General features: G+C 46.5%; 1 protein-coding gene across 9 annotated transcripts; it reads left to right on the top strand.

Moving 5' to 3' along the window:
• Nucleotides 1-196: 196 nt before the first annotated feature.
• On the top strand, nucleotides 197-13,255 carry zgc:162200 (protein bicaudal D homolog 2). 9 transcript variants are annotated; one of them, XM_070544860.1, is made up of 11 exons: nucleotides 197-351; nucleotides 921-960; nucleotides 1,350-1,682; nucleotides 4,061-4,273; nucleotides 4,386-4,538; nucleotides 4,667-5,143; nucleotides 5,869-6,726; nucleotides 7,221-7,400; nucleotides 8,190-8,341; nucleotides 11,216-11,576; nucleotides 12,381-12,742. In XM_070544860.1, the coding sequence occupies exons 3-11, from the start codon at nucleotides 1,431-1,433 to the stop codon at nucleotides 12,612-12,614; spliced, it is 2,880 nt and encodes a 959-aa protein (XP_070400961.1). In that variant the 5' UTR covers nucleotides 197-351; nucleotides 921-960; nucleotides 1,350-1,430; the 3' UTR covers nucleotides 12,615-12,742. The 9 variants fall into 9 exon arrangements, with proteins under 9 accessions (XP_070400961.1, XP_070400962.1, XP_070400963.1 ...); XM_070544856.1 differs by having other exon boundaries at nucleotides 212-351; nucleotides 757-960; XM_070544858.1 differs by having other exon boundaries at nucleotides 213-351; nucleotides 1,347-1,682.
• The last annotated feature ends 1,001 nt before the right edge of the window (nucleotides 13,256-14,256 follow it).

Consider the following 14,256-nt stretch of genomic DNA (forward strand, 5'->3'; position numbering starts at 1 on the left):
GCATTTCTAGCATAACGCTTTATAAATGTATGCTTGTACGATTATCTAAGGCTTTATTACAGAAATACAGATAATAAACAGTGTTTTAGTGTAGCTGCGTTGCCTCGCTGCTAAGCTAGAGGGGGTAGTTGGGCATTCACGTTTTCGGCGCGCGACACGCGACCCTGCGCGAGTTCAGTGAAGCAGGTGGGTGTGAGGAAGGGGAGCGGCTACCACTATACGCCAAACTGGCCTCGCACCAGTCCTAACTGCTTAGGAGCCCGCTGTCATTTGCAGCTCCTGGAGGCGGTGAGGAGTTTCCTCTTTGCGGCGGCCGGCCGAATAGCTTCATTTTAGGTCAGAAGGCTCGGGGTAAGTGCGTATGGGCTCGTGATGGCTGACTGTTGAGCTAATTAGCTTGTCTGATAGGATTCTAAAGATGGGCGCGTGAGTGGCGTTTGTTTGGTCGATAACGTACCAGCAGCAGTCGATTTGTTAGATATTTCTATTTGTTTTGAGATGATATGTTAGATTTTATTTACTACTTTCATCCACGTTAAGCTACGCTACTGATGCTAGCTGTCCGATAGTGTCCCGTTTCTGTGTCCGGTGTCGTCTTGGCTTTAGCATCCCTGTCAGACGACTTCTCATCTCTCCAGCAGCTCTTCTTCCCTCTCTGAGCTGGAGTCTGTTAGCTGATCTAATTATGTTAAACGTGGTGGTGGGATACTGTCTGGATGTCTTAGTTTAGCCACATGTCTCCTGGCACACACACAGGACAGATTCAGAACATGAGAGGACACCACACCAAAATGGGGGACAATTGACTACACCCTGTGCTTTTGGCCAAGCCAGCTGTCGTGTTGCTGACCTCCGGGTCTGCGCTGGTTCTGGAGACCCTGGTGTAGCCGATGGTTGACCACTGTCTCGATTTTTGACAGCTTTGAGAGCCGGGGACTCGTCCTTGATGATCTTTAAAAGGTACGAAGCGTCACCGTGGAACCAAAACGTTTGTTTTACCTGATAACAAAAGCAGAGTCAGCTCTGTAATATGACACACACACGACTGCCGGGTAGATAGCTGGGTTACACTGGTTTGTAAGATAGCTGTTGGCTGTTCTGAGCTTAGGCTGAAGCAATTTTATGTCACAGTTAATCCCAGTTTTGAGTCCAGTTTGACCAGTTTAATGCCACTATGATTAAACAGAATCTAAAAAAGGAAAGAAACACTTTTTTATATGTCGCCTCTCAAGATGGAAATCACGAGGCGCTTCACAAAAATAAACAGTTAAAATATATAATAGATTTTTTAATCTACACCAAAAAGCTGTCTTTTATGTCCTTTCTTCGCTGTGTTTTATCCTTAGTAGGACTTTGTAATGAGGCTGGAGCAGTGACAGGGGCCAGTGTCTAAACCCAACAGCAGCAGACAGGTGGGAGGCCAGGCAAGGATGCTGGAGGCGGATGCAGACCTAGCAGGTGGAGAAGTTGAGGGAGAAGCTGAAGCCGACATGGGGAGCAGAGACTTGAATGCTGAGGTGATGCGACTGACACTGGAGCTCCAAGAGGCCACGGAGGAAAAGCTGCAGGCAGCGCGTTATGGGCTGGTTGTGCTGGAGGAAAGTTCTGCCCTTAAGATGAAGCACAGGCAGCTGGAGGAGGAGCATGAGAGTCTCAAACTGGAGCTACAGCAGATCAAAGAGGTACGAACTCCCAGGGCCCTTTGTTCAGTTTTATTATTTAATCTGTAACATGTGCTTTTTCTATTTTACACAATTATTACTCCTCCGCCGCTTTCAAGTGCAACTTTCTCAGGACAGATTTCTCGGTTTGTGGTTTTACGCCGTTAAAATAATAAGTTCACGGTTAGTACAAACATTACCTAAAATACATTTTACAATCGATTTATTTTTTCCAGGCAGCTTGTAGGGGTCATGTCAGTCGTGTTATTTGAGTTCAGGACTAAAACTGAGCTCTCTGTTATCGAATAGTTGGCAAATATGCGAATCTTAAGATTAACCTACTCAGTCTTTTCATTTGAGCTTTAGTGCGTGAGGAGCTGTCTTGGTTGGTGTTATTGTCTGATTTTAGTTTTAGAGCATCACTTTTGCACCATAAGAATTTACAAAAGTACTCTGCTTCCTCTTAAATCACATGTCAGTTTTAGTTGTGGTCTAAAATGAAATCATCCATGAAGCTGAATGTCAGTTTTGTCTCGGTGATGATGTCACTAACCAGGGGCCTCATTTATCAAGCTTGCTTACGCACAAAACGGTGTCGGAAAACTGTGTAAGCAGCTTTCCACGCAAACTTTGAGATTCATGAAAGAAAACTTAGCGAAAAAATGTGCGCAACTAAGTTGACTAAGGGCCTGGCTTACACACATGTTGGACATGGAGAGCACCTGCAGTGCTGCTGCTGAGAAGGATAACATTATGAAATCCTGCAGCATTATCACTTGTACTGCTTCATTTTCACACAGAACAAGACCCCCTCCGCACGCACGCACGCACACACACACACACACAGACACCTGAAGCGCAGAATACAGAATACAGAATATCAGCAGGGGGGCAGATTGAGACAGAACATCATGCGTCTGTGACGGTGTGTGTGTCCTGTCACTGTGACCCGATTGATCATGCGCCCTGGCTACTTGTACAGGGGAGATCTCTGTTTGGGTGACTGGTTAGTGCACGTGACTTTCACCCGGGAGTCTGGGAATCGAATCCCGATTGGACCATTTTTTTATATCCGCCACAGATCTCTCTGAAGAATTCACAACATTGACGGCTTCAGCAACGCTGTGCCACTCCATGGATTTTCTCTTATTTGTTTTGCAAAAATACTTCCTTACATTTCTCCACCTCACCCACAAGTACCTCAACTTCTGCTTCTGTGAAACAGGGCTTTCTTGATCTGCCTTGATCTACGGTCGCTATCGTCATTGGTGGAGCGCTGCAACAGCCGGCTTATGTATATGCACGAGATCCACAGGGCACTTTGCCTTTGACTATTTATGGCAGTAAGTGGGCGTGGTGAGGGCGGGATGTGACTAAAAAGCAGCTGAGAACCTTTCTAGATAGTTTCTGATTTATGAAGCGGAGATTGCGTGCAGCTGTGCGTACTCCATGTTTGATAAACCACAAACCTACTTGGCATAAGTACTTTTTTTTTGCTGAGCTTAAGTACGGTTTTAGTAAGGATTCTTCACAGTGTTTGATAAATGAGACCCCAGAGCATCTTGTGTGTGCACAGGCACCGATGGAGGCATCACAACGATGCCACTCACCGTTGATGAGTTTGTGTTTATTATGAAACTTTTTACTGGACAATAGTTTTCTATTGAATTAGGTTAGCTCCAGATGAAATTATCTGTAAACAGTAAGACTATCTGCTTATTCATTTAGTCTAAATCTGCAGTCGAAGTAGTAAGCCTGACGTGTTCACTGATCCCAAACCACCTGACTTGTGCATAAATGTTCTCTCTGGGTGGAAATCTTGAATAAAACCAGAGGCTTTGGTGCTGCAGAAACAGGCTTTGAAAAACGTCCTTGTGTGAGTCAGTAATCCCTCATGTAGCTAGACTGTTGCAGTGGTTAAACGACTTACAGAAGAGAAAATCCTAAAGACACTTTCATTTAGAAATCAAGGTTTCAGAGCACCAGTGACTCTGGTCATTCTTTATGTTCTCAACAGCCATTTTCTGTCAGTTAGCTTCACTACAGGACTCTACGGCAGTTTCTCAAATTAGTGTGTGTGTGTGTGTGTGTGTGTGTGTGTGTGTTTTTTCATTCCAGTTTGTGGGAAAACAAGCCATAGTGCAAAAAGTTGTCCAGGTCTAAGTTCTCTCAGAACTTTGTTGTTTTTTGTCAATGTAATCAGATTACAGGTATCAGTTACATGTTTCTCTTGATCTAGTTTAACTCAGCTGGACATCTTGTTGATATTTCTTACAGAATGCTGTTTACAGTGCACTTCCTGTTGGCTCTCTGTGAACGTATGTTTGAAGTGTTGGATGCTGTCGTCCATCTGAGTCTTGATGTTTTCTCATTCCTTAACTCCTTTTGTGTGTTTGAAGGCGTTTGCAGATTCTGTGAGCAGCCAAAAGCGTGCAGCAGCTGATGGAGAGTGCCGGGAAGAAAGTCTGCTGCAGGAGACTGCCACTAAAGAGGCTGCCATGGCAACCAGGATGGAGGAGGTTCAGGGAGAGCTTAAACAGGCCCGTCTTACTCTGGGCAACGCCCACGCAGAGATTGAAAGGCTGGGGGTGCTCTCCGCTCAGCTTAAGAAGGTATAATCTAGTAAAGATGTGTGGGTTTTGTCCTCCAACGTCACTACTGTGTCAGACTTTCATGTGTTTTTACATTTAAAGTTTTGTTGACAACGTGCTCCGTCTTCCTCAGGAGTGTGAGTGTCTGGAGGCAGAGAAGGGCCATCTGAGGGATGAAATGAAGGAATATAAAGTGCGTGAGCTACGTCAGCTACAGGACAATGGTGAGCTGGAGGAGGAGAACATATCCTTACAAAAACAGGTGTCTGTGCTGAAGGAAAACCAGGTCAGTGTTTATCCAGCTTGGTAACACAAGTTCTGCTGTGTTTGTGTCTGCGTGGCGCCAACATGATGTTCAGATTCTAGCTCTTAATTAGACAATTAAGACGGTTTGGTGCTCTGATCACTTTTCAGATTGAATTTGAATCCGTCAAGCTTGAGCTGTCCCAGAAGAATGAGGAGCAGGAGGAGCAGCGGGCACAGCTGGAGGAGGCAGCGAGGCTGAGGGAGATTGCAGAGCGGCAGCTGGAGGAGGCGCTGGAAGCGCTGAAGGAGGAGAGGGAGCAGAAGAACAGTCTGCGGAGAGAGCTCTCTGCCTTGACCCTTAACCCCTTTGATTCTGTGGGGAACCTGGAGCTCCACCTGGAGCAGCTGGATGATGGTCAGGAGGAGGGGCAGGGGGGAGAGGTAGAGAACCAGGAAGACAGTAACAACAACGGTTCTGGTTCCGCTCACTCCAGCGGCTCCAAAAGTAACGGCCTGATCAGTCGCTACTCCGCGTCCCGCAGCAGCGACATGTTCCTGCGGGCTCCGGCTTCAGGACTGGTGTCGGATCTGCTGAGCGAGCTCCACTTCTCAGACAGTCAGAAACTAAAGCAGCAGCTTCTGCAGGTGAGAAACCACGACAGATCCGCTCCTACTGGGAGGTACCGGATCCCTTCTTTAGGGAAAGAAGACAGATTTACTAAATGCAACAAAACATGTAATTCAGTTACTCGTTCATCTGAAATAACTGAGTCGATTGTTTTTACTTTCTTTAAACTTTTGACTTGATTTTTATTATTTTTGTTGTACGGTGACCTTGAGTTCCCTGAAAGGTGCTTTAATTAAAATGTATTATCATTATTATTATGATTAAAAATGTTCAGCGCTTTCATTTGCAGAACTACTTTTGTGTCGTTTCTGATTCGGCGTTGTTAAGCTCTCTCACCCCACGTGAGTCTAGCTGCGTGGCAGAGAGGCCTCTTCCTGCTTTAAACCACTTCCTCTTTGTGTTGCTGGAGAAGGAATGTTAAATGTGAAGTCTGTTTGACTGAGTAAGCTGGGCAGACTCGGCGAACATCAGTTTCCTGTTAGAAAATAAAACGGTGTTCCTCCTCCGTTTGATGGAAATTAATTATTTACAACACACGCCTGTTGGGGGTTGAGTCTAAAAGCTCCAACCGGACAGACGCCTGACCTGCGGGGCGTTACATAAAACATGCATTAAGCTTTTAATGGGTGGTGGAGGAGAAACGTATCATTTTTAATTGTTCACTTGAATAAATCGCGTTTCAGCTACATGAATTAAAACGAATGGTTTCTATTTCTAATGTGTTTTATTTGTGTGTTTTTAGGCAGAACGAGATAAGTCTAGCCTGACCTGTAAGGTGGAGGAGCTACAGATGCAGCTGATGATGTCCAAACAGGCACTCAGTCAGCAGGAAGACAGGGTTGGCTCTCTGCTGCAGCAGCTGGACGCCGTGCAAAACCCAGATGTGGAGAGCAGGCACGAGGCCGAAGCCGGAGAGGATGGCACGGCAGCGTTTGATTACGAGGTGGACACCAAGAGCAAGGAGGTGCTGGAGGCGCGGATGCGTGCAGCTAGTGAAGAGCTTCTGAAGCTGCGAGACGAACTGTCTCAGGCAGGAGCTCGTTATAACACCCTGGAGCAGAGATACAAGCAGGAGAAGGACCGCTGGAGAGGTGAGGCCCAGGAACTGGCCGACAAGATCCGTCAGTGCATCAAGTCCAGCAAGCAAGATCAAGAGCGCATCAGTGAGCTGGAAAGGGAGATTGGAGCCACGCGAAAGGTGGCGACCGATTCTGAAGGCCACCTGAACGTTGCCCAGGAAGAGCTGCTGGCGTTCTCCGAGGAGCTGTCCAACCTGTACCACCACATCTGTGTGTGCAACAACCTGACTCCCAAACGGGTCACCCTGGACTATTACCGCGATGGGGCTAGGGCGAGTGGTGGAGGAAGCGGTCGAAGATCTCACCACGTCTTCTCCCAGCAAAACTCCCAGAAGAAACCCAGAGCCAATGACATGTTTGTCTCCAAAGCTTCAGCTCTGCACTTCATGGGAGAGGTGGACAGTGCAGGAGTCTCTGGAGACGCTCTGACCTGCCCCGGATCCCCGACCCTGGACTTCAGAGATCCATCCAATGTTTCCAACTTGGTCGCTGTCATCCGGTGCCAGGTTAAGCACCTCAGGGTAAGAAGACACATGTCCTAGTTGTTGTGACTAAATGGATGTGTCGGCGTCCCAACCTTTAACTATTGATTACCTGCTACTTCAGTGAAAACGTTAAACGTACAGATAAAATCTGGTTCGTAACCCATAACCTCCAGGCCCATCTACTGTTCAGACAGCTAACGTTCCTGAATAACTCCTGTCTGTCCCAGAGGCAGCATCAGCTGTAGGACGGGCCGGCACGCACCTGGCTGCGTTGGATTATCGGGTCAAAGTTGAGCTGTGGCCTCTGAGCAAACCGCAAGGAAATGATCCTTTAAAAAAAAAAAAATGAAAAGAAACACAGAATTATTGTTGCTTCCCTACATTTCAGATCAACGTTTCTACTTGTTGAAAGGTTGGATTAGATTAGATTAAAATTAAATACTATCTCAGTAGTATTTGAAATTTGCCAAACGATTGATTTGATGGCGTGAGTTACACAAACAGTGATGAGCCCCTTTGTGCTTGCCCAGGTGGCTGTGGATCTGTGTCGTCAGAAGGGCGTGATGCCGTACTCGGGGCTCAGCAGCAGCGCAGAAGCAGAGCGAGACACCGAGAGCCTAATGGAGGAAGTTCTGAAACTCAAATCTCTGCTCAGCACTAAAAGGGAGCAGATTGCCACCCTCAGAACCGTCCTGAAGGCAAACAAACAGGTAAGAAGCTGAACTTGTGTTTAAAGTGTCGATGTGTGTTCCCGTGGCGATGGGGGGGTAGTACATACCTAAGTCACTGCAAGCAGGCGGCATTTTTGTGTTGGACTAAAGCCGGGCCCACACTGGTTCGCTGGAGTTTTGAAGGTTAAATTGCGAGAGGGTAAAGGTCACAATTGGGCCAAATGTCCGTTTTACGGCGGGCGTCAGTACCGACGCTCTGGCACAGCGTGTTGCCTCCAGACGCACGGGCGCTCGTCACCTGCTGTCTTTTCCGAGGACTGCATCTTGTCGGTCATTATCACGCGACAGCAACTAGTCGATGACAGGCATAACAAGTCACTACAGAGCCGTGAAGTCGACTACTTGATACAACCCCTATTATGAAATGTGGTCCTAAAATAAATAACTGAATGTTGTTTAAGTCGGAGTAGAAGTGAAGTGCTTGAAGATTTTGTCCGAGTTGTAATGAAACTTTTTGCAGAGGCTTTTAGTGACGTGTCGGGTTACTCTTGTCAGGAGTTTACTTTAGCTGTAATGCTATATTAAAATACAGTAATGGTCCAGAAAACAAGTCAGTCCGTATGAAAGTGTCCCTCCGTCCACAGATGCCGCTGTGCCTGTGTGCGTATGTAAGCGTGCATTTTTATGGTTTTCATTTATGTTTGGCTCTTTTCCACACAGACTATTCTCACCTGTGGAGAAGGTTTAAGTGTCACACAATCTGTGTTGTCCATAAGTCGTTCGTGATCGTGTTCATTTAGGGGTCAAATGTATTTGTGACTGTTGCAGACGGCTGAAGTGGCCTTGTCCAACCTGAAGACCAAGTATGAGACTGAGAAGAGCTTGGTGTCAGAAACCATGATGAAACTGCGGAACGAGCTCAAAGCTCTGAAGGAGGATGCTGCTACATTCTCCTCACTACGAGTCATGTTCGCCAGTCGGTAAGTTTTCTTTTTGTTTTGGATCCCATCTGGAAGCAGCTGGAACCGTAATGTATTCATCCACGGAAAGTGTTTTAGTATGAGGGGAAGATGGTGATTTCCCTTCCTAGAAGTGTGCTGGTGCTTGTTGACGCGGGGCTTTAGCCGCCGCTCGCCTAATAGGCTTACGGAGTTCATGTCTGTGAACGCACCACCAGTTCACATGAAGATTACCAACCACATGCTCTGCCTTGTGCTGGTGGGGGAAAGCAAAGGCTGATTTGTCTCAACAGGAGGGAGTCAGATGTTAGCTGTAGGCTGGTAGAAGGAAGGCCACCAGACGCTGCTCTGATCGTAGGTTTGCATCAATAATGGCTTTGATGGGAGTGCGCTGTTTGTGACAGCTATGAAGTAAAGAAGAGGACTGGAGCACCTGGGTCAGAGTGCTTCTGGGACAGCTCAAGCTGACAGATTCAAACCCAATCAGAAAAGTGATCAGAGCACCATTTATCACCGATGACTCGAGGGCTCCAGCCTTACACCTCATAGTTGGTCCTGGCTGTTGAGCGGTGCTCAGCTGGATGAAGCTCAGAGTGCCTGTTTACTCCTGTTTTTGACAGCATTTTTATTATCAGCCACATGAATCCCAGAGAAGCATCCGACTGTCTGGGTCTGTTTGCTGTGGCGATGTCTTAGAAGGATGGGAGAAAGCTGCTGTCGGCTCCAGCAGACCCAAGATTAAAGTTTTAAAGGTCTGATGGTGCAGAGACGCCATCAAGTGGAGGAAGTACTCGTCACCACAAAGACCCATTTCCTTTCATTCAAGTCTTCGTTAGTTTAGAAGTGTGTTTAGAGTATGTCCCTTGTCCTAAAATATCCCTCTGAACCCTCCATTGACCTCCATTCGTTTTTGGGACTCCACTATGCCTAACCCATACCCTATCCAGTGCTGTTCTAGTCCTAACCCCAATCTAGCCAAAAGTTAATTCACAACATCCGTCTAAAACCACGTCTAAAGTGTGTCTTCCACGTTAATGAAGCCCTTACATTTTAACTGGTCTAGATGTTATAATTTCATTTAAAAAAGGAAGTTATTTGAGAGAAAACAGTGCTATTACTGATCCAACTAGGATCTCCTAGCTCATCTGTCTAAAAACGGCGCCTCTTGCTGGAAACCGGAAGTGACGCCGCTCAAGTAAACCGTTCCTGGCTCTGCTCAGAAAAAATGGGTTTGGAGCAGCAGCAAGAAGCTCCAGATTCTGAATAGGAACTGTTAAATACTGAAGGTGCTCAGCCGTACGGTGTTGGGTCAGCGGCGAGAGTTGATGGGAACAGGCTAAACTGGGATCATTTAAATGGTGAAAGAAGAGCTGCTGGTCACAGACTTGGAAACACTAACTGGTAAGAGCATTTTAATTTAAATAAATATTGACAGAAACTTGTTCCCTGGCATTACATTAAATACGTTTCCATAACAATAATTTGTGTTCTTAAATTTACGAGTTTCTAAGGTAATTAAATCATAATCGCTGCGATTTTCCCACTGGAGTACACCACTATGTTGGCTCCCTAGTTACTAAATACGAGCACGGCATTGGTCTACAACGACCACGTGAGAGCCACTTTACTATTTGTGCTAAAAAAAAGTAGTCCCACATTCAAACAGCGATCAGAATAAAGAGAAGGTCCACTTTAGAAGAAGAAATTAACTTTTGAAATCGGTACGAATGTACTATTTTATGAAACCGCTAGTAGATACAAGAGGTGGGAATAAGATGAAACAAAAACGAAATGTGTAGAGGCGATGTTTAGCGCTGAAGTGTAGACCTTTTGCCACCATATTGGATCTGTAGCAGTCGACGGTTCAAACAACCGACGTACCACTGAAAACAGATTATGTGGGATTACTCTGAACATCTTAGGTGTGTTCTTGCTGCGTCGTATCTCTAACTCCATGCTGTAGTTCTTTTTTAAAACACAGAGCAGTTTTGTTTACTTGTTTTCCCGCTACGTTTCGTTTACGCTGCGGTGGGTCAGACCACCACGGATCTGCTGGCCTGAGCACAGTTCAACAAACTGGATAAACCTCCAACCTTATTGTAATATTATTGATATGAAACACAGCAGAGCATCATTTTACCTGCAGTTATTCAGTCCGGAAGTAAAACCTTTTTGAGGAACAAGAAAGAAATGTTATTTGTGTTTTTGACATTTTTCTCTTTAGTTCAGTTTAGAGTTTAATGTTTTCATCACAGAGAACTAGATGCTTCCCATAAGGAAGCGTGGGGCCGGCTGGTCAGGCTCCTACAATTCATCTGGTGTGTGAGAATGTTTTTACACGTCCTAACAGAAGAAAAGGGTACATCGCCATGCAGAACGTTACCACACAAATGTATCAGAGATTTTAGGCAGCATTGCCCTTTCCCACCACCGTGTTGGTGACATTTCTGGTCATGTCACCATAGAAACTCATTCAAACACAACGTAAAAACTAGAACATTTACCAGCAGACTCATGCAGGCTGCAACTTCAAGGTTTCTTAGATGTTTACAGGGTGGAATGATCGAGTATGGAATGTGTGAATGGATGATTGATTGGCTGTAGTAGTGTAAAGCAGTTTGGAGTCCTCTGACTCAGAAAGGCGCTACGCTAGTTCAGCTCATCATGTAAAGGTACCACTAACCCACACGTCACAGGGCCTGAGCCTCTGGCTGCTCTTCTCTTTGTGTCCAGTAGATGGCGCATAGCCATCAAGTGTGTGTGTGTGTGTGTGTGTGTGTGTGTGTGTGTGTGTGTGTGTGTGTGTGTGTGTGTGTGTGTCTAAACTAACATGCTCGTGTGTGTGTGTGTGTGTGTGTTTGTGTGTTGCATGCTGTTGCTGTGCACATTTTCCAGGTGTGACCAGTACGTCACCCAGCTGGATGAGATGCAGAGGCAGCTGGCAGCTGCAGAAGATGAGAAGAAGACCCTGAACTCTCTGCTGCGCATGGCCATCCAGCAGAAACTGGCTCTCACTCAACGCCTGGAGGACCTGGAAGCTCCTCAGTATCCACACAGCCTCAACAGCAGCCCCCGCCGCTCCCGAGCCAAGGAGCTCGCCAACAAGTCGGGCCGGGCCCCTCGGAGTCCCCGGAGCAGCCCTGCTCGGCCTCAGCTGAGGAGCAGCTCGCGGGCTAGCCCGGTTCTCGGCAGCAGTGTTCCTGCTTCAGCCACACACCACCTGAGGGCTCTAACTCGAAGTCTGAACACCAGCCCTGTAAGAACCTGTTCTTCTCTTTATTCCAATAGCAGCGTTCCGACAGAGAGCCCCTCCCACAGAGGCGGGGCTCTCCCACGGGATGCCACCTTCATTAGAAGCCACAGCGTTAGGGATGTCTTTAACACCGTCTCAGGTGGTGGATGTTGTCTGACACGTAGAGACTCCAGTAGTTCTCTGAACAGCGAGTTAACGAAAACAGATGTTGGTTGTTCTAAAAGAGCTGCATCGAGAAGGAGAGCTTCAAGAGCAAGTCACCCCCAAATCAACTTTTTTTTTCTGATAAACTATATAAATGCGTGTCTAATTGTGCTGCATACACGTGTAGTCAATAGTTTAGCACTTTAGTGCATTTTAGTTAAAATTTAAAATTTCTGCCTGAAACTGTCAGTGTTGTGCCGTTGTCAGGTAAAAACTCTTCACTGGATTTGAATTTAAATCTGCCACCGCTATTGGCTAAGAGGTATGCTATGATGTAAACTGGTACACTATGATGTCACAATGTCGTGAGTGTGTGTATTTGTTAGTGGCTCCACCCTCTTGGTCTGCTAGGCAACAGCATTTGTTGCATTTTTCAAACATGAAGTGGGAGTGAGGTACGCTTCTTGTAAGGGGTGACTTGCTCTTTCAGTTCCTCTGCGTCAAAACACTTTCATCACTTCTCGTGCTGCTCCTTCCTCTTCCAGCAGGGAAAGGTGTTCTTCACCTGCTGATAGTCTAACTTCCTCCAAAGCTGTGCGTGTGTACCCTAACACATCTAAAGCATGGGATGAAAGCAAACTAATGTGTGGTCCAAAACCACAGGTAGAGCTTTCTGTGAGAAGAAAAGAGGCGACCCAGAGGTCTAAACCTGTCCAAGCAGCAGCAGCAGCAGCAGCTGCGTTTCAGTCAGAGCCACACGCACACACCACCTCTCTGCTGGCTCAGAGTCAGCATGGTAGCACCAGGATGGCGGGGGTCTGCAGAGAGCCTGGAGCTGTCAAGTCTGCACCTTCCCGAGCTCCTAGTGCTCACTCAAAATCCTCCTGCAGGCGCTAAAAGGTCAGAAGTCCGATCTGATCACCTGTTTATTACATCCAAATAACCTGAACGATTGTCATGGATCTTATCAATATGTTTATCAATAACCCATTTCCTGTAGTCGAAGAGATAAAGGAGACAATGAACAGACAAGTCACACAGTTCTAACTGTGGCACAATGCCCCGAACATCTGGACACAGGGGAGGGTGGGGGGGGGGGGAGAGAGAGAAGAGCAATACATATTACATTCAGTTGATTGAATCAATGGTCAAGTATTAATAAACATAAGAATTTCCACAACGATGAACACACAGCTGTTGTTTAGTAAGGACCCCAGTGCAGTTCATAATAACAATAATAATAATAATAATGTCAGCTGTTATAAATATGCCTAAATGTCTTCTTCTGTCTTTGTCTCCCCTTGTCTCCGTAGCGCTGAAACACACCTTCCATTACTCCAACGCCCCTGTTCTCCATAAGGACCCGTCCCCCCCCCCACCCCCCACCCACCTGAACCAATCCCTCCACCCTCCTGGTGGAGAAACCTGCATGCAGCCTGGAGAAGGACCAGCGTGCTGCTGGTTTCTGTGTCTAAACTGGTTCCAGCTCATCCTGTCTAAGACTGTCCCGGTGAGCATTGACGGTCTTCACCCTGTAGTCCATCAGAGAGGTTTTCCTGCTGTCTGCGGTTCTGGCTGTGCTCTGTTCTCTGGAGTCTGTCTTCACACCTCTGCCTGTAACCTGTCTCCTGTTCAGGCCCGTGGGCAAGCCATTGGGTCATCTATGCTAACTATAGAGAGGTGCAGTCTTACGAACAGACTCTAAAGGTTGTCCTGACATTTCATCCCAGTGATGCGGTAACGTTTACTGTAAACCTGACAGTTGTGGTCCTCCCACCTCTGCCCAGCAGCTTCACCCTTTAACTAGAGGTCAGTAAACATGTTGTTTCAAGTGGAAATAGGTCAGCCATAAATTCCCCACCTCAGGTCAAACTATAATAATTCACTTGGAGAGTTTGGGAAGCACTATGCAGACTGTGCCCGGAGAGTGCCTGTTCACTCTGCTGCAGGCTCCAGGCGGTTCTATCCACGCCTGATTCCACTTTCACCCCGGCTGGTAGCTGTTATTTCACAAGAGAGCCCACTTCGCCACATAACACGAGCTTCTCATTGGTTACATGTGACTTTTAACACCCTAACCCTGAGACGTCTAGTTCCATCTTTCCTTTTGACTACAGTAGTGAAACGTTTAGCTTCTGCTTTTTCATGCATCTTGATCACCTAATCAACTATATTCATGAGTTTAGTGAGTAAACATCGCCGTGCTTTCATGCTCTTCCAACATGTGCTTGTAATGTCCCAGCTGCGCTGCTTCTGTAAACACTTCAACAATATTTATAGTTCTTAGAAATAGCCTGAATACTTCACACACACATTTATTATGATGATGATGATGATGATGAGGTCCCAAACGCAGGTGTGACACGGCTCAGCTAGCTACAGGTCTACAGAAAGCACAGAGAGGCGGTGGGAGTACCCTTGTATCTGTCCGTCTGTCATTATGGGATGGTTTCTATGGCTGTTTTGTGAGCCTGCTGCATCATTAACAGCATCTGAAAATCAAATCTCATTTTCACAATCATGTTTTTATGTCCGCTGA

This window comes from Nothobranchius furzeri, chromosome 15, assembly GCF_043380555.1.
Source record: "Nothobranchius furzeri strain GRZ-AD chromosome 15, NfurGRZ-RIMD1, whole genome shotgun sequence".
In the NCBI taxonomy this organism is placed as follows: Eukaryota; Metazoa; Chordata; class Actinopteri; order Cyprinodontiformes; family Nothobranchiidae; genus Nothobranchius; species Nothobranchius furzeri.